The 27,916-nt window shown below is 48.9% G+C and overlaps 1 protein-coding gene and 1 long non-coding RNA gene across 6 annotated transcripts in view; one reads left to right on the top strand and one right to left on the bottom strand.

The window, feature by feature from the left end:
- Positions 1-27,916, bottom strand: part of FGD5 (FYVE, RhoGEF and PH domain containing 5) — a 126,113-nt gene that overhangs the window by 12,715 nt on the left and 85,482 nt on the right. For 4 of the 5 annotated variants that reach the window (XM_072785021.1, XM_072785019.1, XM_072785017.1 and 1 more), the window contains exons 6-18: positions 21,333-21,493; positions 20,907-21,063; positions 20,184-20,271; positions 18,406-18,456; positions 17,748-17,806; positions 11,437-11,508; positions 10,133-10,201; positions 5,819-5,902; positions 4,468-4,547; positions 2,289-2,388; positions 1,846-1,983; positions 1,249-1,378; positions 324-454 (exon numbers count right to left, since the gene is read on the bottom strand). In XM_072785021.1, the coding sequence (XP_072641122.1) occupies positions 324-454; positions 1,249-1,378; positions 1,846-1,983; positions 2,289-2,388; positions 4,468-4,547; positions 5,819-5,902; positions 10,133-10,201; positions 11,437-11,508; positions 17,748-17,806; positions 18,406-18,456; positions 20,184-20,271; positions 20,907-21,063; positions 21,333-21,493 (1,320 nt within the window). The remainder of the gene's footprint in view (positions 1-323; positions 455-1,248; positions 1,379-1,845; positions 1,984-2,288; positions 2,389-4,467; positions 4,548-5,818; positions 5,903-10,132; positions 10,202-11,436; positions 11,509-17,747; positions 17,807-18,405; positions 18,457-20,183; positions 20,272-20,906; positions 21,064-21,332; positions 21,494-27,916) is intronic. The other variant, XM_072785018.1, reaches the window with a different exon arrangement.
- Positions 62-10,948, top strand: LOC140609793 (uncharacterized). Its single transcript, XR_012011517.1, has 2 exons — positions 62-484; positions 1,152-10,948. It is a non-coding gene; the product is annotated as an uncharacterized lncRNA (long non-coding RNA).

Here is a 27,916-nt window from a genome sequence, read left to right as displayed (position 1 = left end):
ACAGTAGAGAAAGTAAGGAGGAAAAAAAGAAAGACTTGGAGGGGAGGGAGGGATGGGAAAGACTTCTAGCACCATCCACATTTCGGGTCTTGCCTTCTGCCACCAAGCAGCCATGTCCTCAGTGATGCCCAGGAGACAAACTCTGAGTCAGTCCTTGTCACTAGAGTGTCTCCCGTTGGGAATTCTCTTGTCCTGAAGGGCTCAGCCAGGTTGGGGTGGGGGTATGGGTGTGGCATGAGGGGTTCATGGTCCTCTGTCCACTGAGAAGGACTATGAACCTTCTAAATCCCTTGCCTCCCACACAGGCAGTCCACCTGCCTTACCTCAGTTAGGGCTGAAGGGACCTTCTTCTGCTTCTTGAAGGTCGAGGGGTTGATGCTGTGGAAGACGGATGAGAAGGCACTGCTCGAGAAGCGGGGGGAGGACAAGGGGAAGCTCATGCTCACGGGCCGCTCTGTAACCAAGACAAGCCAGGCAAAGGGAGGTGAGTGTCCACATGGACAGGCATGCACCTTGCTTTGGAATGCCAGTCCCTAAAAAATTAGAGCTCCTAGTCCCTCATGAGATGGGACTCAGCCTCATGATGGGGGTTAGGTGTGACCAGAAAGACAAGCACACTCCCTCTGCTGACACAAAGGCCATGGTGACCAAGAAGAAAGGCTTCTCCTGGGTGCTGGCCATGCCTTCTTCATCTGGGCTGTCCTCCATGATGGCTTCAGGTGGCCTCAGGGAGAAAACTTTGCTTTTAGGCCCAGGACACTTGTCCCTTTGGACCAACATTGCCTGCACAAAGCCTGTACCCTGAGCACAGTCTCTCAAGGGCCAGCCTGGCTTCCCCAGGCTCTTTCATCAATCAAGAAGCCCTCAGCCCTTGCCTGATCCACAGTTCCTGTGCTGTCTGTCTCAAAATCCTTATCCTGGAAAAGTCCCGTAGAACATAAGTCTATAGAACATTTTCAAAAAGAGTGCCACCGTGGCAAAGTAAACATGAAGCACCACGCCTGCTTCACAGAGAGGCACAGACCGAGTGCTTCCCAAGCTTAGCTGCCCACAGACCCTTCTTCTGGGAGTGCCAATCGACTTCCCATGGAGTCAACATTTTAGGAAACGGTGCCCTAGGTGTGAGTTTAAACCCCCTTTTCCTCCTCCAGGGCTGCTTTTGTTCTGCGCCTCCCCAGGAAAGTGGCTTCAGGCACCAACCACAGGCCGGTGAGAGGCCTCCCAGAAGAGCAGTGGTCCCCAGGTTACCTCTCATCAAGCCTGGGACATCCCCGCCCCTCTTCTTCAGCTCCCCGTAGCAGCCATCACAGACCTTGGCCATCCGGTCCTTGAGGTACTTCAGAGGGTACTTATTTCTTGAACAGTTCCGGCACACAATCTGCAAGGCCAGTTGGGGACACATGCTGGAACGGTTCTCACCCTCTGCATGTGCAGAAGGCCAGCGTCCTCTCCCCTCTGCTGACCAGCCCCCTGCCACTTCTCCAGGAACTGTTCTGAGTGCAGGACTGTGCCAGGTCCCCCTGCTTTTCCATCGTAGAGACACAGTTTCTCTGCAAATGTCTTATCAGTTTGTCTGATAAGCCCTTAACCAGGACACAATACTTTTTCTCCAAAGACAACAGCCACATGTGCTCTGATTTTCCTTTGGGAATGCATTGGTCTAATAGAACGGGATTTGGAGCCCTGGCTCCAGGCTCTCAGTATAATGGGCATCAACAATTCCTACCTGACAGGGTTAGTGTGAAAACACCCTGACCTGGGTTCCACAGCAACTGCTGGGTGCCCCTGAATCCCCACCCCACCCCACACGACCCTATGTCACTCACCCAGACGAGTGTGACTCACCTTGCCACAGGCATGGCAATGATGACGCCTCAGGGTGAGGGAGAAGTCACAGCCACAGTTCATGCACATCATAACATGTGTGACAGGCACCAGAGTGGGGGGCCTCTCCCCCAGGCTGACCCCCAGCCTCTCTCGTATCTGGAGCAATGGAATGAGGTGAGCAGTGTGGTCAGGAGATGGCTGGATGGGTGCCCTCTTTCCAGTACAGGGTGTTTTTGTGTGGGGTGGATTCTAATTCTACAACCCCCTCCATCCCACTGCATCCTCCAGGATGCTAACTTTGGGTCAGAAACAGAGCCAACTAGAGGTACTTGGGCTGCACAGTGACTGTGGGGCGTTGGTGGGAAGGGTAGGAGGCGGAACCTGATGGAAGGAGCGGTGGGTACCCAGGGAAACCTAGGGCTGTGAGGCCAGTGTCAAGTGGCTCTAGGGTCCCCACTCACCTCCACACTGTGGTGAAAGGCCGCCAAAGCTTGGGCCTTGTAATCCTCAGGGAGGGCCCTGCTCAGACAGCTGTGCCACTCATCTCGCTCTGCACAGGAGCTGTGGGCAGAAGCTAGTGTGAGCAAGGCATGCAGGCATGCATAGCAGCTTGGCCTCTGTTTCTCAGTGTAGATCAAGTTCCCTCACCTCTCCCCTGGCTGTGCCTCTTGGTGTCTGACATCCCAGCAAGCACCAGCCACCTGCCAGACCAGCCTAGGACTGTACCTCAGTATCTGCCTCTACTAGCAGGGTAGCCAGGGCAAGCTAGCTGTCCTCTAGGCCTGCTTCCTTCCCTATAACACGGGACTGTCAGTACCATTCCTCTAACTCCCAACACTGTTAGGTGGAAGAAATGACATGTAGGTTTGTTAATGGTAAAGCACTGTGCAGAAGCAAAGGGCATTTGGGAGGCACAGAGGTTCCCACACTTAGGAGGGACGAGGGGCAGGGTGCCAAGGGCTGCGTACACAGAGATGGGAGGAGTAGGAACAGCTGGAAAAGTTCAACATCCTCGTCTCTCCATCTTCCTCATCATTTTCCTACATAGTTTCCCAGACATTCCCTCACCCAACATGCTGACTTCCAAATCCCTACTCTGCACCCTGCCCCGCAGGTTTCCAGAGTGGTGAGCACGGTCCTGAGGCAGCGGGGTGAAAATTCTCCCAGGGCCCACTAGGTGTCGCTCCCACCCTGCATTAAGTGTGTGGCCTGCCCAGGAAAGCCAGGATAAGGGACTAGGTTGGCCAGGGAGGCACAGGGGGTGATGGGTGACCAGATGCCATCCCCTAAAGGGAGATGTATGGGTGCCCCTGTTCCCTGAAAGCTTCAGCATGAAGTATTTGGGCATGCCGGAAGGTGACTGGCCTGTCAGTGATAGTGGCTCCTCAAGGCCACTGGCCCAAGGACAGTGCCCCTGCCTAGTAGAGATGGACAGCCCCAACTGAAGGGCCGAGTATGGCCACCCACACTGGACAAATAGAAGCCATACCCTTCTCCGGCCTCAGACTTCCCTAGAGATGAGGAGAAAAAACACCATGGAACCCCACCTAGGCATCACCTCCTCCAGGAAGCCTGCCCTTCCCCGATAGGTGGTTGCTCCATGGAATTTTCAAGGTTTCTTCTACCCACTGAGGCCAGTAGACAGCAGTGGATAAGAGCTCTGGGTCACACACTCCTGCATTTGAGCCCCAGTTCCTCCTCACATGGTCATGTGACTTCCCTCTAGGCCTCAACTCCCCAGGCATGGGGGAGGCCTCAAGCTCCACACCCAAGGGTGGCGATGGGATCAAAGGAGCCTGAAACCCAGCAGATGCCCAATGCACATTGCTCTTGTCATCAACACCATTAACTATTACAGCAGTTATGTTCTATGCCCTGCCCTTAATGTGCGCTTCCGCTGAGCACACCAAGGTTTAAATCCTGTGTCCTCAGCACAGGACCTAGCACCGAGGAGTGGCTAATACATGCTTGAATGAGTAAACGCAACTACATGAGAGTGTATCAGCGTGTGCACATCCTGTGCCACACCTGGAACGACCTCCTCACACCAATAGTACTGCTGCCACCCCCAGGGTCATGCACCAGCTGAGGGAGGAGACACCTATGCCTTGGGGACCCTGTCCCAGCCCCCACAGTGCCCACAGTGGCGCTAGCAGGAACCGTATCTCCCTGGGGTTTGAGCCCAGAGAGCTAGAGCTGGCCTTGCCCTGAAGCTCTTTTGCTGCCCAGAGTGAGGTGGGATCCTTGGGTAGCCTGAAGGCCTGGAGAAAACACAGACACTTCTGATAGAAAGGCCACAACTCCAAACCAGGGAAAGGCAAATGATGAATGCTCACTCATTATGTTTTTCTCTTGCTCTCTGGATATGAAAGCCTAAAAGCAGACCACTTTATGAACTAAAGTGCACAGTGGGTTTTTCACTCACCTTAACTTCTTGCATTGCTGTAAAGACCCAATGTTTTACAAACATGAGATACTGTTATTGTTGTATTTAAACGACAGGTTCTAGAACATGAGCCCCTTGACCCAAAACAATACCAAAATAGACATGACACATCCAGCTTGTTATTCCAACCTTTAACACCTATAAAATCCTGCCCCTCCACCCCCCAGGCCCTCCTTCCACCCACCTCCCCATACCTTGCAGACAGAGTCAGGCAGGACTGGGGAGTCTCGATCTTTAGAGCATAGGGCACTTTCTCCATCACAGGGCGACTGACCTGCAAAACCAACAGCAGACTGTCAGGAGGGGCAACCACAGACCCCACTCTTCTCTTGGTCTTGCCACCATCCTTCTATGAGCTTGAGTTTCCTCACCTGCAAAGGGTGGTAGACGCTGTGTGCATGTGTGTGCATGGAGGGGGGAGTGCTGGTCCCAACTCTGTGGTCTGTGGGCACCTGCCCACCCCAGGGTGGTGGGTATGTACCCTAAAGAGCAGAAAGCAGGCTCTTTTTTTTTTTTTTAAAGATTTACTCATTTATTTATGATAGACATAGAGAGAGGAGAGAGAGGCAGAGACACAGGAGGAGGGAGAAGCAGGCTCCATGTCGGGAGCCCGACGCAGGACTCGATCCCGGGACTCCAGGATCGCGCCCTGGGCCAAAGGCAGGCGCCAAACCGCTGAGCCACCCAGGGATCCCCGGAAAGCAGGCTCTTAAGGACATATCTATACACCATGTGCATAGCAGCATTATTTATAATAGCCAAAAGGTGAAAGTAACTCAACTGTCCATCCGTGGATGAATGGAAAAACAAAATATGGTCTATATGTACAATGGAATATCATTAAGCCATAAACAGGAAGGACATTCTGACACAGGCTGCAACATGGACGCACCTTGAGGACATCCTGCTAGCTGAAATAGGCCAGTCACAAAAAGACAAACACTGCATAATCCTACTTATATGAATTATCTAGAGCAAATTCCTGGAGACAAAAAGTAGGATGGTAGATGCCAGGGGATGGGGCTGGAGGAATGGGAAATTAGGAAAGAGGTTGGAGTTTTATCTGGGGAGGATTTAAAAACTTCTAGAAATCACTGGTGGTGATTTGCACAACAGGGTAGATACACAACACTGCTGAACTGTATGCTTAAAAATGATCAAAATGGTAAATTGTATGTTACCTGTATTTTGCAATTTAAAAAAACTTTATGAAACACCCATTTATTTCCTCCCTCCAAATGTTTCCTTATGCATCTTCCTCTTTTTAGAAATGTCCTTCCCTTTCCCCTTCCCCATCTGTCCAAATATTATTATCTAGCCTAAGGGATTCAGCTCCCCTCCTCCGGAAAGTCCTCCTTCCCTCTCCCCTCTACCTGACTACCTATAGCACAAAGCTGCTATAACCCACAATGAAATACTGTTTCCCTGGAGCTGCCTCTTCCTGCTGATCTATGAGCTTCCAGAAGTGGGGATGCGGTGGTGTCTCCTCCCCTGAGGTCTCCCTCTGCCCATCCACCCCAGGGTGGCCTAGTACCAGGCATTTACCTTCATGCTGGCCACTGACAACGTGTTCTTCAGCCGGTATTTCCCATCCTTCTGGGGATATGTGTACAGGAGCACATCGCTCATCTGGGGAGAAGGAAACCCCATCAGATGTTTCTTGGCCGCAGAAGGCTGTGTGGGGTATTTGTCTTGGAGGATCACTGAATTCTGGATAGCAGAGGCATCTTGCCTTTTTCCTCACAGGAAAGCAAAACCACTCTGAGCGAACATGTGAGCCCCCTCCCTGAAATCCCACTCCTAGGTCTATAGTTAAAAGGAATAAATGCAGATGTCCACAAAAAGCCAAGTACAGGAATGTTCATGCAGGCTTTATTCATAACAGCCAATAGTGGAAACAACCCAAATGTTACACAACAGGTCAATGCGTAAATGAACCATGGTACATCCATACTGTGGAGTACTACATAGCAACCAAAAGGAACTGATGGAACACACACAGCATGGGTGAATCTCAAAAACATGCTAAGTGAAAGAAGTCAGACACAGAGGAGTACACACTGCTTCATAGCATTTATATGAAGTTCCAAAACAGGTAAAACTAACCTGTAGTGATGGAAATTAGGCCAATGGTCGCTTAGGCAGAGGATGGGGGAAGTGAGTGCTAAGGGGCACAGGGGACCTTTCAGGGGTGGGGGATGGCTAGAAATATTCTATACCTTGACCGAAGTGGTGGTTACACAATGATATATATTAGTCAATGCGTAGACATGTATACTTAAATTGATGCATTTTACTCTACAAATGGAGCTGCCATAAAGTATAGTTAAGGAAGGGTGATGGGGAGGGACATAGCTCCTTAAGGATAGGGAGCTGCTGAGTCCTGATCACTGGTGTACCTCCAGTGACCACAGTAGGTAATAATATTTGTTAAATGAGCAACTGAAGCTCCTTGCCCCTATCTAGGGCAGACCAGAAGAACCATAGTGAAAGGCACCTCACTTCCATGGGGGGAGTGTTTCTGTTTGGCTAAAAGGGTTACAGTTTGGAAAAAGGATATCAATCCTCACCCTGCTCTGTAGCATCTATGCGACTGTGGATAAGCTGCCTGACCCCCCCTCCCTGAGCTTCAGCTTCCTCCCAGCAGAGCAGGAGGAAGCTGCCCCTACCTCATCATGGATGCTGAGAAAGAACTGACCCCAGTGAGCCCACCATGTGTGGGAGCCAGTATAAAGTAGGGGCGTTGTGAGGACTGAACAGGACGAGGCATCTAAGGAGCCGAAACAGAGAAAGAACTCAGGATTAGCACTTCCTCTCCCCACAGGGAGTCTGCTGTGGGAACAGAATCCTGCCACTAGCTCTTAGGATCCCAACATCGCAGCCACAGTAGCGCAGGACACTTGGCCTGGACACAGAGTTGCTGCATGAGCAAACCTTTCCTCTCTCTGGACCTCACTGTCTCTAAGCAGAGTTGGGGTAAACCAGGGGCCAGCAAACGTTTCAATAAAGGCCTAGAGAGTATTTAAGTCTTTGCAGGTCACAGAGTCTCTGTCACAACTATTCAACTCAGCCACTGTAATCCAAAAGCATTCACAGACCATCCATGAATGAATGCATGAGACTGTGTTTCAATAGACCTCTAGGACCCCCAGGTCAGAGGAGACTTCAAAGCCTCCTCCAGCTCTTCCCTTCTAATAATGACAAAGAGCTACTGTCCACTGAACATTCACTCTGTACTAGGTGCTGAGGTAAGTACCCTGATCTCAATTCATGCCCCCAATAATCCCATCAGGCAGGCACTATCATTATCATCCTCATTTCACAGAGGGAGAAATTGAGGCACAGAGAGCCTTGACAACCTGCCCAAGGTTACAAAACTTGTAAGTGGCAGAGGCAGGGTCATATGTAAATGAATGCACTTCCAGTATGTTCAGGTGTGGTATGTTGGGGGGTGGCCACATGGTTAAGTCCTGGCCCCATCTGGGGACAGTGACCAAACCTGGGCACAGAGCCTTGCTCATAAGCCTGCCCACCCTGGGGAATTGGCTTATGTCACTGATCAGAGCAGTCCCAGACCTTGTATGGCTGCCCCTCAAGCACCTGCTGCCATGGCAACTACCATTAGCACCCTGGGGTTTTATGAGTGGTCAGGACCAGGCTGCCTTCCAATTGCCCATAGTTTTCCTTTCCTCTTCAAAGCGGGCAGGAGTTTTCAGACTGATCTGGAGGAAGATAGAGGAATTCTTCATTGAAGAGTGAAGGGGAATCTCTCACAATAATAAGCCACCAGTGGGAGCCCCACCTACCACCTGGGGCCATGGTGGGAACCTCTCTGTAGCATTACCAAAACCCCCGTGCAGTGGTGGGCAGATATCCTGACTTTGTTCTAAAATTAACAATTATTTTATGAAAATGGCACCTTAGGAGGAAGAAAAATTCTTAAGTGTATTCATCATGGCTCTTCCTGGCTCAGGAACCTGTCTGTCTCTCCTGGAGGTATTTATGAAGATCCTATGCTAATTCAGAGAAAGAATGGGACCCTGGTTCAGCCTGCAGGGAGGTATGGCCTAACAAAAACAAGAGACTAAAAGAGACCCAGGCCTAGCATGGAGATGAGTGAGTGAGAGGCTATGATGAAGGGCCAATTAGATGCTGGAGAGCACATGAGGGAGGGAAAGAGAGAAAGGAGAGGGCAAAGGGGAGGAGTAGAGGGAGGGGGAAGACACTCAGGAAGATCAGGACACTGTGTCTTCCCTGGCACTCAAGGTCCCTGTGAGAGGCAGAGGCACAAGCAGAGCCTGGCCAGAGGAGGTGGCCAGATGGGGAATGGCTAGGGGTTCAAAAGGGAGCTCCCTCTATTCCAGCTGCTGCTTCACTCCCTTCCTTCATAGGCAGGAAGGACAATTATCCGACTCTAAAGACAAGGGCACTGAGACTCAGAGAAGTGATGGATGTGCCATGGGCCTCATAGCCAGTAAGTGTCAGAACTCGGATGTGATCCAGTCTGACTCCAAAGCTCATGCTCCTTTATCACCATCCTGGACCTTATTTTTTCATCCTGAGAAGACATGGTTGTGGGCTCCAACTCTCCCCAGGGCTGTGCTGGCACAGAGGGAGAACCTGTGTCCCATGGGGCCATTGTGAGAGGGAAGGGAAGACACTGTTTCCAGATAAGCTGCTTCTATGTACCTCATTTAATTCCCTAAACCGCCTAGTATTTCCACTTTCCTCTTGGAAAAGCTGAGGCTCAGACATGTCTGTGACTTGTCTAAGGGTTTCAGAGGGGCTAAGCGTTGGGTTAGGATCTAACCTGCTCCCTCTGGCTCATGACCACATATATCCTAAATTCAAGGCTATCATTTCTTCTCATAGAAGGAATTTTCAAATATTTAGACTAACACGGAACAAAAGATGGCTTCCTCCTATCTCTCTTTGCTCTTCCTCTTTGTTCCTGTGGCCCTGAGATTCCGTCCATGCCATTCTCATAATTCCATCTTTATGTCAGACTTTGAAGGTTCAGGGGGCAGCATGAGACTTTTCTCTTTGTTTCCAGTGCCCAGCACACCAGAGGTGCTCACTTAATATCTGAAACACAGTTCTTAAGACACTTGGAGCCTGTTCACTGTTACTCTGCACACAATTCTAACAAAGTGTAAGGAGGCTGTTGGGCAGCCACAACTGACAGTAAAAAAAAAAAAAAAAAAAAAAGCCAATAGTGAATAACAGAGAGAAAATTATACCCAGCAGGTGGGAGAACTTAAAAGGCAAAACAACTTGGGAGTTGTAGGGTTGGGGCAAATTGCTGCTTGTAGCTCAACAGCCACAGAGGTTGATATTACCATGTAACAGGCCTAGGCATTCCCTGGTACTCCAGACTGTGGCTGTAAATCATTAGAACTATTACATTGTACTCTGTCTTGTGCACAGTAGAGAAAGTGCTAGACTGAGGTCACAACCCTGGTTCCCTTCTGGGCCTCTGCCACCAATCTGCTGGGAGATGCAGCCAAGGAAACTCCCCTTCTGGATCTCAGTTTTCTCATGCTTAGATAAGGCAGTCGAATAGTTATATCCAGGGTAAGAACTTCCCAGTGTTAGGATGTTTCAGATGGGGATAGAGGTAATTCAATTTCGGCAAAATTCCATTCAAAATCACTCAAATAATAAATGCAGGAAGGGTTGTGGTTGGCAAGGGTTAAGCTCTCAGCTCTCTGGAAAGCTCAGTTCTGCAGAATGATCCTCATCCTAAATATTTGTCTCTGTTCTAGCAGCCACCCTCTTCCAGCTGTCTTTGAATAATGAGCTAGAAAAACATCACAGAATTGGACAGTCCTGGGGCTTGGCTGGGGGCCAGGTACTTACCAGGAACAGGTGTCGGGGGCGTCTGCTTTTCCCTGTTACTTTCATCAGTGTCCCCTCCTTCAGAAACTCCTGTGGGAAGAGAAGGAGACCTGGAGAGTCAGACTGATGCCTACTGCCATCCTAAAGAAGGATGGGGGAAAGGCCCTGAGAAGGAACCATTAGTTACGATGCCTCCCAAAGCACCACAGAATAGCTCATGGGTGAATTCCCAGCTTTAGAGTGATGCCCGTGTTTGCCAGCACAGCTCTGGAGACAGACAACTCTGCTTTTTAGGAACACTCCACTCTGAATTATATACCAAGTCCCAGACACTGTTCTGGCCTCCAAGTGATCCAGACAGTGACTCCTTCCCTGGTTTGCTGTCTTGAGGAGACCTTCAGACTGGACACTCTGAAGGTTTGCTAAAACAGTGGAAGACCTGTGAATAGCTGCTACAGGCTCCTTAATTCTGGAGGATATTTAAAACAGATGTTTATTCTTTTTAAAAGATTTTATTTATTTATTCATGAGAGACACACACAGAGAGAGGCAGAGACACAGGCAGAGGGGAAGCATGCTCCATGCAGGGAGCCCGATGCGGGACTTGATCTCAGGACTCCAGGATCATGCCCTGGGCTGAAGGCAGGAGCTAAACCGCCGAGCCACTCAGGCATCCCTAAAATAATTGTTTAATGTTATTTAAAGATAAATAAAATAGATGTTTAATAAATATCTACTGAATTGATAATCCTGGGCCAAAACAGTAGGTGTGATTTTATAGAATCTCAGACCAGTGAGATCCCTGCTAATTTTGAATAAAATATCCTGAGCACAACCTCTCATCTGTCTCTTGTCCTTCATGGACCATAGCAGGTAACAAACACATTTTTGACTATTTTTGAGCTGAGTTTTATGTTTTCCATTCGGAAGCTTAAAAGTGGGTAAATTTGTCTCTTGAAGAATATTATTTTTAAGATACTTTGTTGGGGCTCTTGAGAGATGGTTTTCCTGATTTCCCAGCAATGCTGGGCTAAACTAAAAATACTTGGCCATCTCTTCTTTTCAGAGGTGAAAAGAACTACCGGGGACTCTGAACCCAAATGGCGCTGTTCCTTTAAAGATCCTGAAAGTGGAAAACCCCACTGGGAGGCCGCCCATGGGTCTTGTAGCCCAGCAGACCGCCCACCCTCCCTCCTCGGGTAAACAGCACCTGCAGCCAGGCCTGTCTGGGACCAGCCCAGCTGAACAATGGGTCTTATCAGAGCCTCACCCGCCTGCCTAGCAGGCCGCCCTCTGTCCCTGCCCATGGCGGCAGTGGCACTCACCCTTCCTGGCTGGAGGAGATCCCCTTGGCCCCGAACACTGTGCTCAATGTGGACCAACTTCTGCAGATTTTCCTGTGGGTGGGAGCAGAGTGATGGGGAGATGGTCAGGACCCATGCAGGGGGTCTCATCCCCTCTGCTGGGAGTGTCATTGCTTCTACTTCAGAGGAGGAAAAGGGAGCCCAGAAAGGCCTTGTCCAAAATCTTACCTCTCGTCCATGGCAGGGTTGGGACCTGAGCCTGGGTCTGCAGGATGCCAGACCTGTGGGCTGCTCATATTCAAGCTAGTCCCTCTGGGCCTGGGATCTGACACGACCATCTTCTGCGTACCATGGTGCAAGCCCCCTGCCCTTGCTATGCTATCCGAGAGCCATATTTATCGTCAGGCCATGGCCCCTACTCTAAATCTGTGTACCCCATAAAGCCTGGAGCATCCAGACTTCACTAACCCAGAGTAGACAGATGCCCACGACTAGACTCTCTCTAGGCTTGCAGCCCAGAATGGGGCCTCTAGATAGTAATCAAGAAAATGTTCTACCTGGGGAAGAAACAGATCTAAGTTCCTTGAAGGAAAAGTAAGTGTGCCTGGGAACTCCTGTTGGTCCCTCACTGGGTTACCGAAATACACAGTGACACACCTCCCTTCCCTCTGCACAGCACCCCATTATGCTAGAAGTAACCTACCCATGGGGTGGGTGCCCCGTGAAGCCTATGCAGGGTCAGGTTCTAAAGTCAACTAATAAGGTGAAAATTGTGTATAGGGACATTGCCTTGAAAAGGCTTTTACCCCATCCATAGTTTTGGGCACAAAATCCTGCACGCTAGAAATGTGTGATAATTGTTCCATTTCCACTCGCGATGTAGAATGCTGCACGAGAACAGTGGCCCTAGCCTAACAGTGAGAAAAGGATAATCTACACAATCCTGACTCTTCTTACATCTACTGGAGAGCCGAAGTCACAAGGCAACCAACTGACCCAAGTCCTAAAGATTGACAAGCCCCTTCACAGCGACATAAGACATGTGTACTGTTGCAACACACAGGAGGAAGAGGCAGCTGCATAAAGGAGGATAAGAAGAAAGCAGATAAAATGTTAATGGATTCTGCAAGGTCAGGTGTGGCCTGATGGGATAGTTTAGAATAAAAGAGAGACCCAGACTCAAGGCACATCTGCAATCACTGGCAAGCTCTTTTCCAGCAGTTCCCACTAGGTGCTCATAAGGAGGACTAGAGGCAGAGCAGAGGACCAGAAAGGACCCCCCACCCCTTGGTGGTGAAGGCATGCTGGCTGCCACTGGGGGGGCTGCCATAAAACCCTGCCAACTTCCCCAGTTCCTTCTCTTGTACAAAACCCTCAGCCCCTAAAAGAAGCCAAGAAATCCACTCCCAGAGAACAGACAAAATGCCACTCAGTGCTTCTGGGGAAAGGGCAGAGGCAAAAGCTGTCTCCCCCAAGAAGAGAGGAGGTGCCCCCTTGGGCCCAGGATTATGCACCTGGGCCTGTGCAGAAACCTGTCCAAGACCTGCCATGGCCACAAGACAGTGTTTGGCTACCATACAGAGGAGGAGCAGGAACGCAGAGAAAGCTTGGCTTGTAGGCCCTGCTGAAGACCGAGGCTTGTCTAGGAGAGCAGAGACTTATGAGCATAGCACTGAGTAACAGGAAACAGCAGTCTACATTTGAGAAGGGGCAAGAGCATAGAGAGAGGCCCCTTCTGTGCTGCAGGGATTGCTAAGAGCTGAAGGTGGGAAGGAAAATGAGAAAAACTCTCTAGCATCTCAGGCCCCACAAACAGTACCAGGTAATAGCAGCCCTCTTCTGAAGGAATGTGAAGTCTAGGCAGCCCTGAAGGTGACACAGCAACAACAAAACCCAAACCCAACTCAACTACTGACTGGACTGACCCAACTCCTACCCCCTACATTAATGACATGATCAAAAAGGAGGCATTCCCACTTCTGGGGTAGATACCATTTCCCTCAGTCTCCACAATTCTTCCAACACATAATATCTGGCATTCAGTCAAACATTATGAGAGAAACACAAAATAGCAAGAAAGAACTCTAATTAATTTTCAAGAAATAAAGCATTCAACAAAACCAGGAGAGGTGACACAAATGTTAGTAAAACCATCAGACAGGGACTTTATTTTACTTTATTTTTTAAAAAGATTTTATTTATTTATGAGAGGCAGAGACACAGGCAGAGGGAGGAGGTGGCTCTTTGTGGGGAGCCTGATGTGGGACTTGATCCCAGGACCCCAGGATCATGACCTGAGCCATAGGGAGATGCTCAACCACTGAGCCACCCAGGTGCCCCAGACAAGGACTTTAGAATAACTATAATTAGTATGTTAAAGGAGCTAGTGAAAAAAGTAGGATGCATGCATGAACAGATGGAGAATTTCCACAGGGATAGAAACTATAAAAGAGAGTCAAATGGAAATGTTAAAAACAAAAAATGTAATATTAGAAATGTAGAATTCCCTTGACCAAAACCTATGAATCCAGTTTGTTCATGAGAAAACTATCAGACAATTCCAATAGGGGGGCATCCTTTAATATACCTGGACCAGTATTCTTCAAATTTGTCAAAGTCATCAAAACCAAGGACAGTCTGAGCAACCATTACAGTCAAGAGAGGCCAAAGGAAATATGATGACTAAGTGTGATATACTGGATGGGAACTTGGAACAAACATTAGGCAAAGATTAAGGAAACATTTGAGTGAACTTTAATAATACCGTATCAATACTGGTTCTTTAATGTACCATACTAATACAAAGATGCTAGCTAGTACTAGGGGAAACTGCGTGGGATACATGGGAACTTTCTATATTCTCTTTCTCAATTTTTTCTGTAAGTTTAAAATTTTCCTAAAAACTAAACGCTGTTCACAAAGTAGGACGGTGATTGCCAGGGGTTGCAGGGAGGGGCTTATAGCATTTAATGGGGATAGTTTCAGTTGGAGATGGTGAAAAAGTTCTGAAGGTGGATGGTGGTGATGGTCGCACAACAATGTCAATGTACTTAATGCTGATGAACTGTGCACTTAAAAGTGGTTAAATTGGAAAAAAAAAGTGGTTAAATTGTCAATTTTATGTTACGTGTATTGTAACTCAATAAAAATTTAAGTCTATTTAAATAAAAAACATTGAAAATCGGAGAACCCAGACTTACACCTGTCCTCTCTGTTCTAGAGGGAGACAGTTTATTCTCATGCTATGGGGAAGAGGACAGTCAATGGCCAATTTGATCAAAAGCCTTGAAAGCCTGACCTTACAACTAGATGTGGGATTTTTCTTCTAGGGAATCCTCTGAGGCTTGGTCTGAGTGACTGCAATTAAAAGCAAGGTACATCCACCCTCTGATCTAACCTGTGACCAGTCCTTGAAGGAGCACCCAGGGCTCACAAACCTGGGAGCCGACTCCGAACCTCCATGCCTACATTCATGACATTCCTCATAGCTGGGTCAAGAAAAAAGAAAAAGAAAAACCCAAATGCGAGAGAAAAAAACAAAGGGCCATTTGTACATTTATGTGTGTCATGTGAGAAAGGAGCAGGTGCCACGCACATGGGCATATGCACATGTTTTCACACAAGAACGTGTGTGAGGTTGCAGGTCTGAACTTGTAATGTATGCAGCCATGTCTGGCCTAGAGGCTAAGAAAGGTTTAAGTTCAAGCCTCGGTCCCATGCTGAGAGCTGTGTGATCCTGGTGAAGCAACTTGTCTCTCCAGACCTTAGTTTCCTTGCTTGTGACACTGGGCTGATAATAGTGCCTCTGCTGTTCAGAGGGGAATATCGGCACAATCCCATGCTCAACAGAGGCAGCTATGGTCACCATGAGAAGGATGCTACATGGGAATCTGCTACAGCCTTTCCTAAAATGCTGGAGAAGATGACTTTTCCCACTTCTAAGATGTTCCCATCCCATCTTCACATTGTTCCTATCTATTCCTTGTCTTCCCTCAAAATGTGAGGATCATGGCATAGGAGGGGCTACCCAGGCCCCAGTTCTTACAGTCACACTTCCCAAAGCTTCTCTCATCACTAACAGTCTTCTGCTAATGGGCTGCTCAATGGATTTATAGTTTGGCTTGGCTGCCAGTGCTTTATCCTAGTGAGCTTATCAGGGGCATTTCAGACCAGGTGTCAGGTAGGTATGTGGGCCCCATTTCAGGGTGGTGGGATTTGGCTCTTTCTAGAAACCATATCTCCAGCTTTGCTACCTTTGTGGGGAGTTGTAGCAATGGTCTGATGTGAGCATAAAGGTCACGTGAATGTTGCCACCTCCAGGAAGTCTTCTGTGGGTCTTACAACCAGGAAGTACCTCCCTAAAGTACTTCCACTGAACGCAATGTGGAGACACAGAAGGCTTTGTAAAAAAGGGGAATGGCACCATCAGATCTATTTTAACAGGATCACTCTGAATGGAATGGCAAGGTTGGGAGGTGATGAGGCCTGAGGTGGGCAGTGGCCATGGGGAGGGAGATGCAGAGCCCCAGCCTGCCCTTTAGCCACTCAAGCCATTGAGCTCTGCCCTGACATTGGGTTTATCTGGACCTGCCTGCCCATGCCCCAGGCAGAGCCCTAGCCTGGTCCCAGCAAGTGCGCAACAGGGGCTGCCAATCCAGGGCAGGCCCCACATGGTGTCCCCAGGCAGCTGGAGATCAGGGCCAGCCTGTGCCAGGCACAGCGTCTAACCCCAGTCTTCGACAAAGCCAGGGGAGTTGGGGTGGAGAGGGGGTCGGCCTGCGGCTACTCCAGCTCCTCTTGCAAGAGTTTGCCGCACATGAGCTCACCCACAGGAGAGAAGACATGGCCCTTCTGACCTAGTTTTCCTTCTTGGAAACAGAGGCATCCCTGGCTGAAGCAGGGTGCAGAGAAGCCAGCCCCTCTGCTGCTATGTCATGACGGGGCATGGGACGCCAAAGCACTTCTGTCTCTGGCTACATTGGAGGAAATTTCACTGTATATACAGGATGCTAAAACAACAAAGAACAAGGAGCTCATGAACCCCAGAGCGGGAGGACAGATGACCTGATGATGACAACGTACCTGATGTACCGATTTTCACACTCACTTGGCTTTAGCCTCCACCCTCAGCACACCCTCTCTTCAGACTCTTGTCCTGCTTCACCTACCCTCTTCCCGTCTTTGGCCAAGCTGGGTGGCTCTCTGAACTCTAATGTGACCTATCCTTCGCCATCTCCTTACCTCTGCCCAGGCCAGCCCCTCTTCCTGGCACACCTTTCCTCTCTCTGCTCCCCGTGGGGGCACCTCGCACATCATCACCTCTCATAGCCCTGACTGGGAGAGATGGCTCCATTCTCTGAACCATGTGACATTTTCTCTCTCCCTCACGGTGCTTATCATGTCCACACATTTATCCCTTCACAAGCTGTGATTTCCTCCATGTTGGGATTCACGTCTTAACTCTACCTCCAGTCCCCAACACAAGGCTGACATAGAGTAGGTGTCCAATAGATGTGACTCGCCTCCCCCTTCTGCCTGTGGATGATTCGCTATAAGGATGCACAGCAGAGCTGAGCAACCACTCGGCATGTATGCCACCATCACTCCCACCCCTGCTGGTGGAATACATCCCTAATCCATCACCGAACCCTTTCCCACTGGGCGAGGACTCAGCCTCAGAATCCTTCTCTACACAAAGCTCTAGCCTATTTACATCTTAGTGGAGCAGAAAATATGTGGACATAAGTAATCAAGGTAGCCACTTGAACAGAGTTGGTATATGGGATAAAGTTGGCCATGCTTGGCGGAAAGCTAGTAAATACCAGATCAGTGTCCAACAAACAGAGTCACACTCTGGCAGACTGTGTGTGCACTTAGAGCTCATGTATTCTTTTGGATTTTCAAACTTTTGTGAGCAAAACATTTACCTGGCAAACTTGTTAAAAATGCATATCCCTGGACCTTACCCCCAGATAGTCTGGCTGAGAAGACCTAAGGTGTGCCGAGGGATTTGTAACTTACAAGGCACACCAGGTGCTAATGCAGATGGTCCCAGACCACAGTTGGGACATTGCTTACCAGATTTATCAAAGTCTGTAGCCTCCCTCACTATTCTAATGGTGAACCAAAAACCTGAACAGGAACACACAGTACCTGAGGTCACAGCAAGTGTCAGGGCCAGAACCCAATGGCCAAGAACTCTTTGCAAAGTCCTGTGACATAGATGGTTGCCTGTAGCACTCCTAGAAGTGGAGTATCACAAGGCAGACCTGGGCAGGCTGGAGGGGTCCTAGACCTGAACCCCAGAGAAGGAGCCCAGGAAACAGACTTACCCCTTGCTCCATGCTGTCATTGGCGCGGTCTGTGACTTTGGAGATGAGGGTCAATGCACCTGTGGAGGGAGGCAGAGACGATAGTGGGCCTTCTGGGAAGGAGGGCCAGCCCAGCAGCCACCATCCTCGCCTCCTTCGTATCCTCCCCTCTCCCCCACCCACTCCCCAAGATCATTGCAGTTGCAGGGGCCTATGCGTGGGTGGCACCAATTTTTCCCATGGCTGGGTCAGGTCACAGGCCCAACCCTAGCTTTGCTACTACTGCCTTAAGTGACCCTGACAGTGATCTGACCACTTTGTGCCTTCGTTTCCTTGGCTGTAAACAGAATATGTTAAAATAGAGACTGCCTTGGCAGGTCATATGCAGGGACAGTCACACAGAATTGGGAGGAAACAGACACTGTGGTGACTTTTTTAGCTCTGGCCCATCTCCGATCACCAAATTCTGATCACTACCCTCTCCTTTGACTAGATGGCAGCCCAACCCAGGGAGTCCCAGGCTTGAGGGGGGCGGGGAAATCATCTCAGAAGCCCCGGAGGTTTCCTGCCCCACAGCACATCCAGCTGCCAGGGAGGGGGCTGCGTCCTGCACCAGAGCTGGGAAACAGGGACTGAAAGAGGAATGTGTCGCCGTCCTCTGGGTTCAGGCTGCACTTACCCTGTGTGTTATCATATTCAGCGGAGTCCGGACAAAGGTTGTTTAAATAGTCTGCAGGGAGAATGAGAGCCAGGGTCAGCTTGCCCCAGGGAAGACTGCCCCTCCTGTCCACAGCAGGAGCCCCCCTCTCCAGACTTGGAAGAAACATGCCAGAAGAATGGGGCATCTACCCTCTTGCCCCTGTTAGTTAGCCTGCGATACCACCACACTAGAACAAAACAAGCCCCCGAGCCATCACCAGCATCACTGCCACCATGGCTAGCTGTTCACTCGTTCAACGTGTATCTATCCAGCGCTTGCTCTGTGCCTGGCGCTGTGCTATGCCTTCAGGATATGGACACAGACAAGGTGAATCCCTGCCGCTGAGAAGCACACTGTCTTCTAGGGGAACAGATGTGACTATCAACACAGCAGAGTGTGATGTATTAAACCTTTAACACATTTATACCCAAAAGCTCTACATGGGCTGGCCTCTCCAACTACCTCTCCACGTCACTCATTCACTCTGGCAATGCTGGCACTCTTACTATTGCTTGAACATGGCAAGTCTGTAATACCCCCGGGCCTTTGCACTCACTATTCCCTCTATCCAGTATTCTCTTCTTCCAGATTTTTGTAGGGTTCATGTTCTCATTTTGCTGAGATCTCTGTGCAATGTTACCTCCTCAGAGAGGTCCTTCCTGAGTGCTGTATCTAATTCAGAGGCCTATTTACCTCCATCCCCTCAGCCTGCTTTATTTTCTTCAGAGCTCTTGTTTCTGACATATATTTTTATTTCCTTCTTAGTTTGTTAGAGTAAAAACTCCACAACATCACAGAGTTTCAGCTGTTTAATTCAGTGCTATATCTCTAGCATCTAGCACAGGGCCTGGTACAGAGTAGATGCTCAATAAACACTTGTTGAATTAGATGAACAAATTCTCTGTCCCCTGGCTTTAACAGACTTTCTTTATGGCCTGGTCACCACCTGGAATTACATACATATCTCTTTGTGTGGTTGCCTATCTCCCTCACTGGAACAGCAGTTCTCCAGGCCTGGCATCTTTGTCCATTTGGGAGGCAGTTGGGTAAATGAGTCTGGAGCTCAGGACAGAGGTGTGGTGTTTCTGGGAGGTGGAAGTAGGGGAGGGGATGACTTTCCCTGGGGCAGAGTTTGTAAAGTGGGGAGGAAGGAAAGAGGACCTAGGACTGAGCCCCAAGAAATACTGACATTTACAGAACAGTGGAAGAAGGGAGTTGTCAATACAGATGGGAGAGGGGTAGTAGAGAAGTCGAGGGAGGCAGGGGGAGAGAGTACAAAAGCCTCAGGATGAGATGATTTTGAGAAGCAGGAAGTTGTCAGTGGCTAAGCCACGAGATGGTCAGAGCAGGTTTAAGGTGGAAAATGTCCACTTTTTTGGCCACAAGAAGGGACTGGTGATAAGAACAGCTTTAGGGAAATGAAGCACTAACTGAGGAAATGCAGAACAGGGGAAGGTATGAGCTTCTGTGTTTTAGGATGGGAGAGGCTGAAGGAAGACAAAGATGGCCACTGAAGTGAGGTTTCCAAGGTGGCAGCAGGGGATCCAAAGCTCAGCTAGAGGGAAAGCGGTGGCACAGTCCAGGCTGTCTGGAGGCACAGTAGCCAGGAACTGAGAGCAATCCTCCTACTACCCATTCCCACCACAAGGGGAGGGGAGGTGGTCATCACACAGCTTGCCACTGTCACCAGCACCCCTTCCTAGGTGCCTTCTTTCCCTGCATCACCTCAGTGTACCTTGACCTCCTGTGGGGCCCACCTGTGAGGAGCACTTGGTACTGGAAGAGGCGCTGAACCACCCGCAGCAGCCGGTGCTTCACGTTCTGGCCACCTCCTTGCTGACTCTGCTGCTCCCAAGAGACAAAGGAAGGACAAAACTCCATTAGAGACCCCTGTCTCGAGGTACCAGGCTCATGGCATCCCTCATACACTGTCCCATCCACACTACTTCCTGGCCACACCGAGCTTCTCCCCTCTTTAAAACCAGGTCGCCCCTCCTCCAGGAAGGCCTCCCAGATTAGCACCACCCTGCCATGACAGTTCATTCCTTAGCTTCACAGTTAGTGCTACATTCAGTAACATGTATCTACTAGTCCCTGCTTTGCATCTAGTGTCAGTAAAAGAAAAAAGCCCCCATTTTCTGTCTAGTAACTGGGTCCCCAGTTGATGGTCCATTTGTTGGTTACTCTAACAGCTGGGGCCCCAGCTTGCTTTGTGCTTTTCTACTGGGACAGGAGAACAGTCACTAAAACCCTTGCCATGGTGGGGGGTCATAGAGTTGTCATCAATCACCCATCAGGGAATGTTCTCAGTTCTAGGTCTTTCCTCCTGCTGGGCCACCCTTTCCTCCCCCAGCCAGGCCCTCCCTTCTGACCTTCAGCCTCAGACCTACCAAGAAGCCCCCCTGGTTTGCAGTAAGCCCTTCCATGCCCACCCCACCCCTGTATATTAGAGCAAATTCTCAGAGGACCAAGGGACCCACCTCAAACTCACGGACAGCAGCTGCCAGCCGTGGAGAATGCAAGCAGGTCTCACTGAGCAGACTCAGATACCTGTCGAACTGCAGGATGTGAGCAGCATGGTGGTCAAACTCCTGCTCCCGGGCCAGGAAGACATCGGCCACCTTCTGCTGGCCCTCCCTGCAGCCGGGGAGGGGGATGGGACAGGGAGAACTCAGCCTTGGGACCAGCACGGTGGTAAGTGGTGAGAGCTAGAGTCACGTTACTGGGTGGAACCACAGCTTGACCCTCTCACACTCCCACTCGTTTTACTTTGGGCAAATGACCTAACACCTGTGTCTTGGCTTCCGCATCAGTCAAATGAAGACACCATTCCACATGGTGGGGTTTTAACTGCCCCCACCCCCCACTGCAGTGGAAGTAGGGAAAGGAGTCCATGGACAGCTCACCAGTGCAACAGCCTCTCCCCCAGCTCCTCCAGGATTCCCTGATGAAGGTCTCGGATGGCTGGGAGTTCGCTTAGGCCACGCCTCAGCTCTTCCCTGGACAACGTGTCCTTGCCCTCTTGGTCTATTTCATCCAAGGCCCTTGTGACAGCTCCGTGGAAATCCTGAAACCCCAAAGGCTTGTTACGCAGTTGACAGGACTGAGCACAAGTTCTCCCTGGCAGCTCCCGAGGGGCTCTGAAGCCCTGGCCTACACACAGATAGCATAGGACCTTAGGCCAGTGTTTCAGACCCCAGTGTTCTCACCTGTAAAATAGGGGTTATAACACATACCTGGTGATCACAGGTAACTGATGCCCCAAAAGCACCCAACACAACTGCTGTTATAGCGGAGGGCTTTAAAGCATGTTCATTCCTGAACTTGGGGCATGCTGTTCTTCTGAAAAGTTGGGTAATTCCCTCTCTGAAGAAATACAAAGTGCTCTACCATTATCTATCTTTGAAAAGGTTCATGTACTGTGTTGCTTTAGAATAAAGTCTAAAGAAACCATAGGCAAACCCTCCATGGCTTATTAAGCAATCACTGAAATTGATGCAGATGGTAACTATGTACAGATATTCATGTCTTAGAGCTAAATCAAGAAAGGATACAAAAGTTGTCTTTCTACCCTAACACAGTCCTATAAAACAGGAACAAAGGAAAAAGTAAAAGGAAATGGAGGGAAATGTAAACAGTGGTTGTGCTCAGAGATTAGGAATGACTTTTTTCTTTGTTTTAATCACTTTAAAAAAATCCAACTAAATTTAATGATTTAAAGATTAGGAATGGTTTTTTTCTTCTTTGTTTTAATCACTTTAAAAAAATCCAACTAAATTTAGTGAACATTAAGATTATGCTGAGTGAAGTAAGTCAGTCGGAGAAGGACAAACATTCTATGTTCTCATTCATTTGGGGAATATAAATAATTGTGAAAGGGAATATAAGGGAAGGGAGAAGAAATGTGTGGGAAATATCAGAAAGGGAGACAGAACGTAAAGACTGCTAACTCTGGGAAACGAACTAGGGGTGGTAGAAGGGGAGGAGGGCGGGGGGTGGGAGTGAATGGGTGACGGGCACTGGGGGTTATTCTGTATGTTAGTAAATTGAACACCAATAAAAAATAAATTAAAAAAAATATAAAAAAATAAAATTATGACAAATACAAGGCCCCCTCCTCATGAAAAATTTTTTTATCTTCAACTACACCCACTCTTGCAAGAGCCATAGGTCTGTAGTTTAAATACATGGGATACACTGAGATCACCTCGAATTGTGAAGCGCTGCACATTAGGCAGGACATCCCATGAGAGGTCTTGTGGTCCAGCCCAAATTAAGAAGGTCCGATCACCTTTATAGCATTCAGGACAGATGACCACAATGCCTTGTTTGATTGCCTCCCTGATGGAGAACTCATGACTAAGCAAGACAGTTAATTCCACTGCTGAACAGTTTTCATTGCTAGAATGGTCTCTTTACATTGAGAGCTGAAAGGACAAAATGCCTGAAAGGATGAGCAGCCCCTCCTCCAGGAAGTCTTTCTGGTCTCCCCCCCCCCATCCCCCCCCCCCCCCCCCCCGTAAAGGAATGCAGGAGAAGGAGAGGGATAGGCAAAAAAGGCAGGGAGGTAGGATAGGGGGACAAGGGGAGAGAGAAAGAAAAATGAGAAAGCAGAGAAAAAGAGAGAGGGAGAAAGACAGAGGAGAGAGAGGGAGGGCTGGAGGGAAGGAGGGACTGAGGAGAGGGCAGGACCCAGAATGTGAGAGGCAGACACTTTGCTGTGCCCTGCCCCTCCAATATCTGTAAAGATGCTGCCTGTGCCGTCAGGCGGAGGACACAGATGTGCGGGTTACAAAGGTCTCTGCTTCCTGAACACCTCATCCTGTCCGGAGCTGACCTCCTGCTGCTGCAACCTGCTCTGCCGGGAATTGGCAGGGAGGACAAGGAGAGGGCGGCATACCCTGGCCTGTGGTTCCAAGGAGGGTGGATGAGCTGGTTCCTCCTGAGGCCAGCCCTCATTAGCCCCAGTCTGGTGCAATTTGAAGGTCTCAGAACACCTCTAGCCCCATCACTGAGGTCAGAAACTTGGGGCTGAGTCTTGAACTAATGAATAGATTCTCTGGCTGAAGGCATGTGTGTCCTTAAGTGGAGGCCACATGCTAGAGCTATAATTAGAAACCAAATCCCATTGTATCTAAGCTATCAGAGCCTTTCCTGAAAGCATGTTTCAGAGGGTGGAGAAAGTGTGAACTACAAGTGAGAAGGAACTAGGGGGAGGTGGTGTTTAATCCTTCTTTCTGCCCATAGCTTGCTCTGAGATCCTGGGGTCGCTCTGAACTGGGAGTAGGGGTTTCTCTACCCAGGGCAGGAGGACCCTCCCACTCTTCCTTATGAGTCTCCATGTTTAGGAGCCAGCCTCCAGCCCTGCAGAGTCTTCTCAGCCCTGGCACCCCAAAGAAAGGAAGAAAACATCCCAATGAGGACAATAATCCCTCTTGCTTGGGCAGTTGATTGACAGAGGATTTTTCACACATTGTCATCGGATCTGCACGAGGTTCAAGCTCAGATACACCAGAAGAGTAGCTGATGACTGTGGGCAAGCTGTCATTTGTCTGAGCCTCAGTTTCCTCATCTGTAAAGTAGGGATAACAGTATCACTAAGTACAGCATGAGGCTGCTGAGAAGCTCATCCTGATGTTTAAACTGCTTTGCAAACTGTAAAGTGCTATCCTCATGGCAGCTGTGATTATATTTTGGGTATGACATCTTTAGAGCAGGGTCACATCTGTTTTTGTTTCCTGCTGTGTTTCTTAACTCCAACAGAGCATGTGACACAGGAGTTTGATAGTACTTGCTGACTACTGACTGACTGAAAGACCTTTATTTAACAGAAAAGGACAATAGGCCATAGGGAGCTAAGATTGCAATTTGGTCACCCTGCCGCCCAGATTACCACAAAAAAAGGGAAGAGGGCAAAGGCAAGGGAGAGAAGGAAGGACAAGCAAAGACAAGAGTGATGGCTGCATGTGCATTGCACCCCAGGGAGCTAAAATATTAACTGCTCTGCAAGCTAGTTTCTCATCTGTAATTAATTCTCACTAAATTGACTTAGTCCCAACGGGCAGGATGGCCATCATCAACATGACTCATTTTAAAAACTGGAGCATAATTGGACTCGCCACAAACATCCGTTCTTAAAACTCTTGCATTGGCTGGCAGCGCTGAGTGCCAGACACACCATCTATCACTCCCTGAAAGATTTCTGCTGTCTTAATAATTCTGGCCATCACTGCACTTGGGGTCTGTCAGACGGAGGAAGGGAGTAGGAGATATCCGGCTCTCATCCCCTTATTCATTCAACAAATATTCTGAATGTCTGCTCTGCACCAAGCCCTGAGGAGAGAGTGGGAGCAGGAAATGTTGTTATGCCCTCAAAGAGTTTGTAATCTAGGAAAAAGAGAGGAGTAAAAACACAGATTCGATGCATAGGTATAAGTGTTGTGATGGGGAAAAGCATAGGAGCCACAGTTGGTCATAAGAGGGAGACCTGGCTTACCTCTGGGAAAGCATGCCAGGAAGGCAACACCTCCACTGAAAAAAGAGGGGAGTGTTTCAGGCAGTGGGGACAGCACGTGCAAAGGCCTTGAGGCGGAGGAGGAACTAAATTGAGTGTGTCTTGGGTGCAGCGTGTGTGTGCATGTGAGTGTGTGCACCTTGCAAAAAATGTACAGGATTAGAGTATGATGGCCCTGGAGGATCAGAACAGAGAACCCACCCCACAGGGCCCTGTGGGCTTTTAGAGGCACTTGGTTTTCATCCTGGGATCTCTCTTAGAAAATTAACTTTGTTGGGAGAACAAACTGGAGGTGGCCAGAATGAGAGCAAGACCGTTCCAGTCATCCAGGAGAGAGGCCTAGATGGTGGCCTCCAATGGTGGCCATGGGGATGGAGAGAGGGGACAGACTACAGATAATAAGGAAAAAGAACTGAGTGGAGTGGTCTCAATGCCTGCTGGGTCCAGTCCGAACCCCTCTGGGCACCAGAGGCCTTTCTGATCTGGTCTGCCTTCTCACCATACTCACTTCCCAGCTCTCTGTGGAGCTCCCGTTCCAGCCTCAGAGCCTCTAGGTCCCAAGTCAAGGCCTGAAGAACACAAATGAGTCCCTGTCTACCTAGAGAGTTGTGTGTGACCTTGGGAAAGTCACTTCATCCCTGTGGACCTCAATTTCCCCCTCTGCTAAATGGGGATACAAATTCATGCTTCACAGAGTTTGTGTACATTGCCTTCTGTTATGTTTTAGGATGATTTGTTCCTGTGCCTTCCTTCTTCCCTAGACTGAGTTTTACTTATCTCTGTATCCCCAGCACCCAGAGTGGGAGCGCTCCAGGGTGCTCCCAGGGAAGGTGAGCAACACATGACAACAGCCAATATGTACCAAAAACTTGCACCATGTTAGCCATGTGTGTTCAACACTGTACATTCACTTTCCCATCTAATCTTCAGAACAACCCTCTCACTTTCACACTAATATTATTTCTATTAGCTGATAAAATAACCAGGCCCAGAGGGGTTACGTAATTTGCCCAATGCCACCAAGATGGCAAGATTTGAGCCCAAGTCAGATTGACTCCAAAGTCCCAGATCTTTCCATTGCTCCACACTAACCTCACATTTACAGATGGGCCCAGACAGGGGAGTGACTTGCTCAGGTCCAGGAGGTAGACTAGAACCTGGTTCTTCAGAGTGCTGGCCGGGCTTGTGCCCACCCTCGGAGACCCTGAGGCAGTCTGGTCGAGAGGCCCGAACGTAGGGACTGCCTCTCTGCCTCTGGAGCCCAGACATTTCCCGGAGCTCACATGGTTCTTAGAACCCTGTCTTGGGCTTGTGTGCAGTAGAAGCAGAGACCTCACGTGCAGGGGCCTGGTCCCTTGGCCCCTTTCTCTCTTCTCTAAACCCACTAATGAGTTTTCTGGGAAACACAGCATCTCTGTTCTCTGGGATCAACAGTTGGTGGGTAACCAGGATTTCCTCCTCCCTGCAAATAGTCAAACCACTGATGTTGCTGCCAAAACTCAAATGGACTCACTAGGATCCCATCTGGCCAAATACGAATCAACCTCAACCATACCCGCCCAATGTCACAAACATGCACTGGCAGGCCCCGAGCTGTTCAGTAGACATGGCTTCACCTGGCCTGGTCAGTCACAGGAGGATATTTTGGAACCCTGAAAATAATTCTATGTAGAGGCACACAAAGACTTTTTTTTTTAAGAAGAGAGGAAGTTGGGAGGGGCAAAGGGAGAGAGAATCTTAAGCAGGCTCTATGCCCAGCACAGAGCCCAACACAGGGCTTAATCCCACAACCCTGAGATCATGACCTAGGGCAAAATCAGGAGTCAGACACTTAAATGACTGAGCCACATGGGTGCCCCTATCCTTTTTTTTTAGGCTTTAAAAAAATTGATTTATTCATGAGAGACACACAGAGAGAGGCAGAGACATAGGCAGGGAGAAAGGCCGGCTCTTTGCAATGTGGGACTCGATCCCAGGACCCTGGGATCATGACCTGAGCCAAAGGCAGACAGACACTCAACCACTGAACCACCTAGGCACCTGGCACCCCTAGACGACTTAAACTGTATTTAAAAAAATGTATGAGCCATTCAGAAAAATAAGTAAATTAGACTTCATGTTAACAGATAAATATGGAAAAAAGGAATTTGGTTGTTCTATGTAACTTTTCCTATTCTTGTCACTTTTCTGTAAAGTTGAATTAGGGGTGACTGGGTGGTGCAGTCAGTTGAGGCACTGACTCTTGGTTTTGACTCATGATCTCAGGGTTGTGAGATCAAGCCCCACACTGGCCTCCATGTTGGCACTCAGTGTGGAGTCTACTTAAGATTCTCTCTCCTTCTCCCTCTGCTCCTCCCACTGTGCTCTCGCTCTGTCTCTCTCTCTCTAAAATAAATAAATAAATCTTTAAAATAAATAGAATTTTAAAATCACTGAAAAAGAAAGATGAAAAATAATAAAATGCTTAGGAATAAATTTAACAAAAGAAGCATACAACCTGTACTCTGAAAACAATAAAACATCACTGAAAGAAATTAAAGAAGAGGCATCTGGGTGGCTCAGTCAGTTAAGCATCCAACTTTTGATTTTGGTTCAGGTCATGATGTCAGGGTTGTGAAGCCAAGCCCTGTATCAGGCTCCACACTGGGTGTGGAGCAGGTTTAAGAGTCTCTCTCCTTCTGCCCTTCCCTGCTCTCTAAAAGAAAAGAAATTAAAGGAGACCTATGTAAGTGGAAAGATGTCTCGTAGTCACAACTTAACACTGTTAGAGGTTAATATTCCCTACAGATTCACCTCAACCCCCATAAAAATCTCAGTTACCTTTTTTTAGAGAAACTGACAAGCTGATTCTAAAATTCACATGGCAGTACAAGGGACCTAGAATAGCCAAAATTATCTTGAAAAAGAAGAACTCACACTTCCTGATTTCAAAACTTATCATAGGGCTATAGGAATCAAGACTGAATGGTATCAGGG

Source organism: Canis lupus, chromosome 19 (assembly GCF_048164855.1).
Source record: "Canis lupus baileyi chromosome 19, mCanLup2.hap1, whole genome shotgun sequence".
NCBI classification, from domain to species: Eukaryota; Metazoa; Chordata; class Mammalia; order Carnivora; family Canidae; genus Canis; species Canis lupus.
This window is presented reverse-complemented; position numbering and strand designations above follow the sequence as displayed.